The sequence below is a fragment of the Pteropus medius genome, unplaced genomic scaffold, assembly GCF_902729225.1.
Source record: "Pteropus medius unplaced genomic scaffold, Ma_sr-lr_union100, whole genome shotgun sequence".
NCBI classification, from domain to species: domain Eukaryota; kingdom Metazoa; phylum Chordata; class Mammalia; order Chiroptera; family Pteropodidae; genus Pteropus; species Pteropus medius.
In genome coordinates this window covers 1-2544 of record NW_024350412.1, presented here as the reverse complement: position 1 = coordinate 2544, position 2544 = coordinate 1, and the positions used below count along the sequence as shown (strand labels likewise).

Genomic DNA, 2544 nt, shown 5'->3' with positions numbered 1-2544 from the left:
GGGTCTCACCTGGGGTGTCCACAGACTCTATGCAGGTCCACTGAGGGGCTTCAGGGGACCCCGGGACAAAAGCGCTGTGTGCAGCAGTGGCTGCGCATCCACCTGGGAGTGTCCATAACATCCTCACACCCCTGGGTCATCCACAGTGTCCTCACACCTCCTGGATCACTGGTCACCTTGAGGCCGGTTTTCCCCTAAACCCCAGCTCTGCCCCTTGCCCAGGCTGAGGCCATGCAGTTAGAGTTACCTGTCGGCGATAAGTGGCACAGGGCGGGAGTCCTTGATCCAGGTGACCAATGGGGGTGGGGAGCCCTGGGCCTCACAGTCCAGGGTCACCTCGTCGCCGGCCTTGGCTGTGACTCTCAGAGGACTGTCTGTACCGTTCGAACCATTCATGCGGATCTCGGGCCTGGCTGTTGGTGGGAACAGGCAGAAACCGTGTGTGGGTCAGGGAGCCATGGGATGGGGCACTGAAGGGCCCGGGGCGGGTCCCCCAGGAAGCAGACGTGCTAGTGCCACCTGGGACGTGTGAAGGTAGCTGTGGCTCTGTCGTAATGGGAGCGTGCAGGCATTGGGCTGGGCTCAGATCCGATGGCTTGTCCAGCACCCCGCCCCCCATCTCTCTACCCGCTCCTCACTCTGCCGCAATGACATTGACGCCTCTGCTCCTGCCCCCGCGCTTAGACCTCTCTAGCTCCTCTTCGTCCTGCGGTGCCTTCCTTGGGGACGTTCAGGCAGGTTCTGTCCTCTCCTCTCTCTATCTCCTCCTCACTCATTCCCAGGACATCAGCCACCAGATGACGCCCAGTCTCCCTCTGGCCTTCTCAGACTCCGTCGGGGGTTTGTACTGCGCACCTCGCCTCGCTCTCACGTTAAGCCGAAGTCTCTGGATGGCAGAGATTGCCCCAGACCGCTCCTTCTTCACGCCCCACTACCTTTCCAGGTGCTGCTCATACACCGACGGCACCCATAACTAAATGAGCCGGCCAGCTGGGGACATCGAGACCCCTGCAGCCCTCACGTGTCCATCACGAGCCAGAGAGAAATCCCCTCCTTAACAAAGAAATGTTTGAGATATGAAGATACCGGCTCTCAGAGGACATGACAGAAGACCGGCTGTGTATCTGCTCCCTCAGCCGGACAGCGACTGGGCGCCCAGCCCTGTGGCGACGGCTGAGAAACCACAGCAAAGACGGGTCCTGCCCCTTCCTCACAGCGCGCAGAGCCCACGAGGACCACGGGAACCTAACAGCCCGTGTGCGCGTCATTATTTAAGCACAGTTGTCACGGGCGTCGCGAGGGGGCTACTCCACCTTCCACAGCAGGACGACCTGGCCCAGCCCGAGGGAGCAGGGAGAGCTGATGGCGAAGAGGCCGGCTGGGCCAGGAGGCGGGGAGAGGCATTCTACACGGCAGGAGCAGCACGTGCAAAGGCCCCGAGGCGGGACGGAGCATTAAAGAAGTTAAAAGGAAGTCAGAGGGTCAGGGAGAGGGGCTGGCAAGGGGGCTGGCAAGGTGGGGGGGTGCAGTATAGGGCTGTGTTAATGTGACAGTCCCCCCTCTGCCTGCCATCGGTTACAAAGGGCTGAGTTGGAACCACTCTTAAGGCTTGGCCACACCGCAGTGATCGGAGACAGGACGGCTTTGGCCTACGTGCCCGTCGCATGGGAAGGATTCAGAGGCAGAGTTTACCAGGGTGCAGAGGAGGCACAGGTGAGGTCAGACTGTCTATGCCCCGCCTGCACACCTGCCGAGCCCCGCTCCCAGGACGGGGGCGGCCAGCACTCACTGTTGACAGAGAGCCGCATCTCCTGGCTAGAGAAGCCCACGGTGTTGGTGGCTGTGCAGATGTAGGCCCCTGCATCCCGGGTGGACGGCTGAGCGATGACCAAGGTCCCATCCTTGCTCACGTTGTAGTGGGGACCGCTCGAGGTCAGGGCATTGGTTTCCTGCAGTAGAGTCACAGGTGACATCGACAGAGCCCATGGTCTCATGGCAATTTGCATCATCCCCACCCCCTCCGGCTACCCTCGTGGTGACAGAATTCACCTACCTTGGTCCAGGCGACGGTGGGGGTGGGAACTCCTGAGGCAACACAGGGCAGAGAGACTGGAACTCCCTCATTGGTGACATGGTGGGTTGCAGAGGACTGGATTCTAGGTGGCACTTTCAAAAACAAACCAATTTCCATAAACCAAAGTTCACAGCGACATTATTCGCAGTGGCCAAAAGGTGGAAGCAATTCAAACATCCGTCAAGGATGACGGATCAACAACATGTGGACGTATGGAATATTACTTAGTCCTAAAAGGTAATAAAAGTAATAAAAGTCTGATGCACGCTACAACGTGGACCATCCTTGCAAACATCGTGCTAAGTGAAATGAGCCAAATGCGGGAGGACAAATACTGTATGATTCCACCTATAGGAGGGGCCTACAACAGGCAAATCCACAGAGACAGGAAATAGAATGGTGGGTACCAGGGCTGGGGAGGGGATGGGGTTAGTATTTAACGGGGACAGCATTTCGTTTGGGGAAGATGA

At 58.5% G+C, this 2544-nt stretch overlaps 1 protein-coding gene across 1 annotated transcript; it reads right to left on the bottom strand.

Annotated features, from left to right (window-relative positions):
- Positions 1-247: 247 nt before the first annotated feature.
- LOC120584344 (hemicentin-2-like) lies at positions 248-2260 on the bottom strand (the record flags this gene model as incomplete). Its single annotated transcript, XM_039840030.1, has 3 exons — positions 2054-2260; positions 1790-1949; positions 248-413 (listed from the first exon to the last, which is right to left on the bottom strand). Coding segments are annotated over exons 1-3 (464 nt in total), but the record flags the coding sequence as incomplete, so codon positions are not given.
- Between the last annotated feature and the right edge of the window lie 284 nt (positions 2261-2544).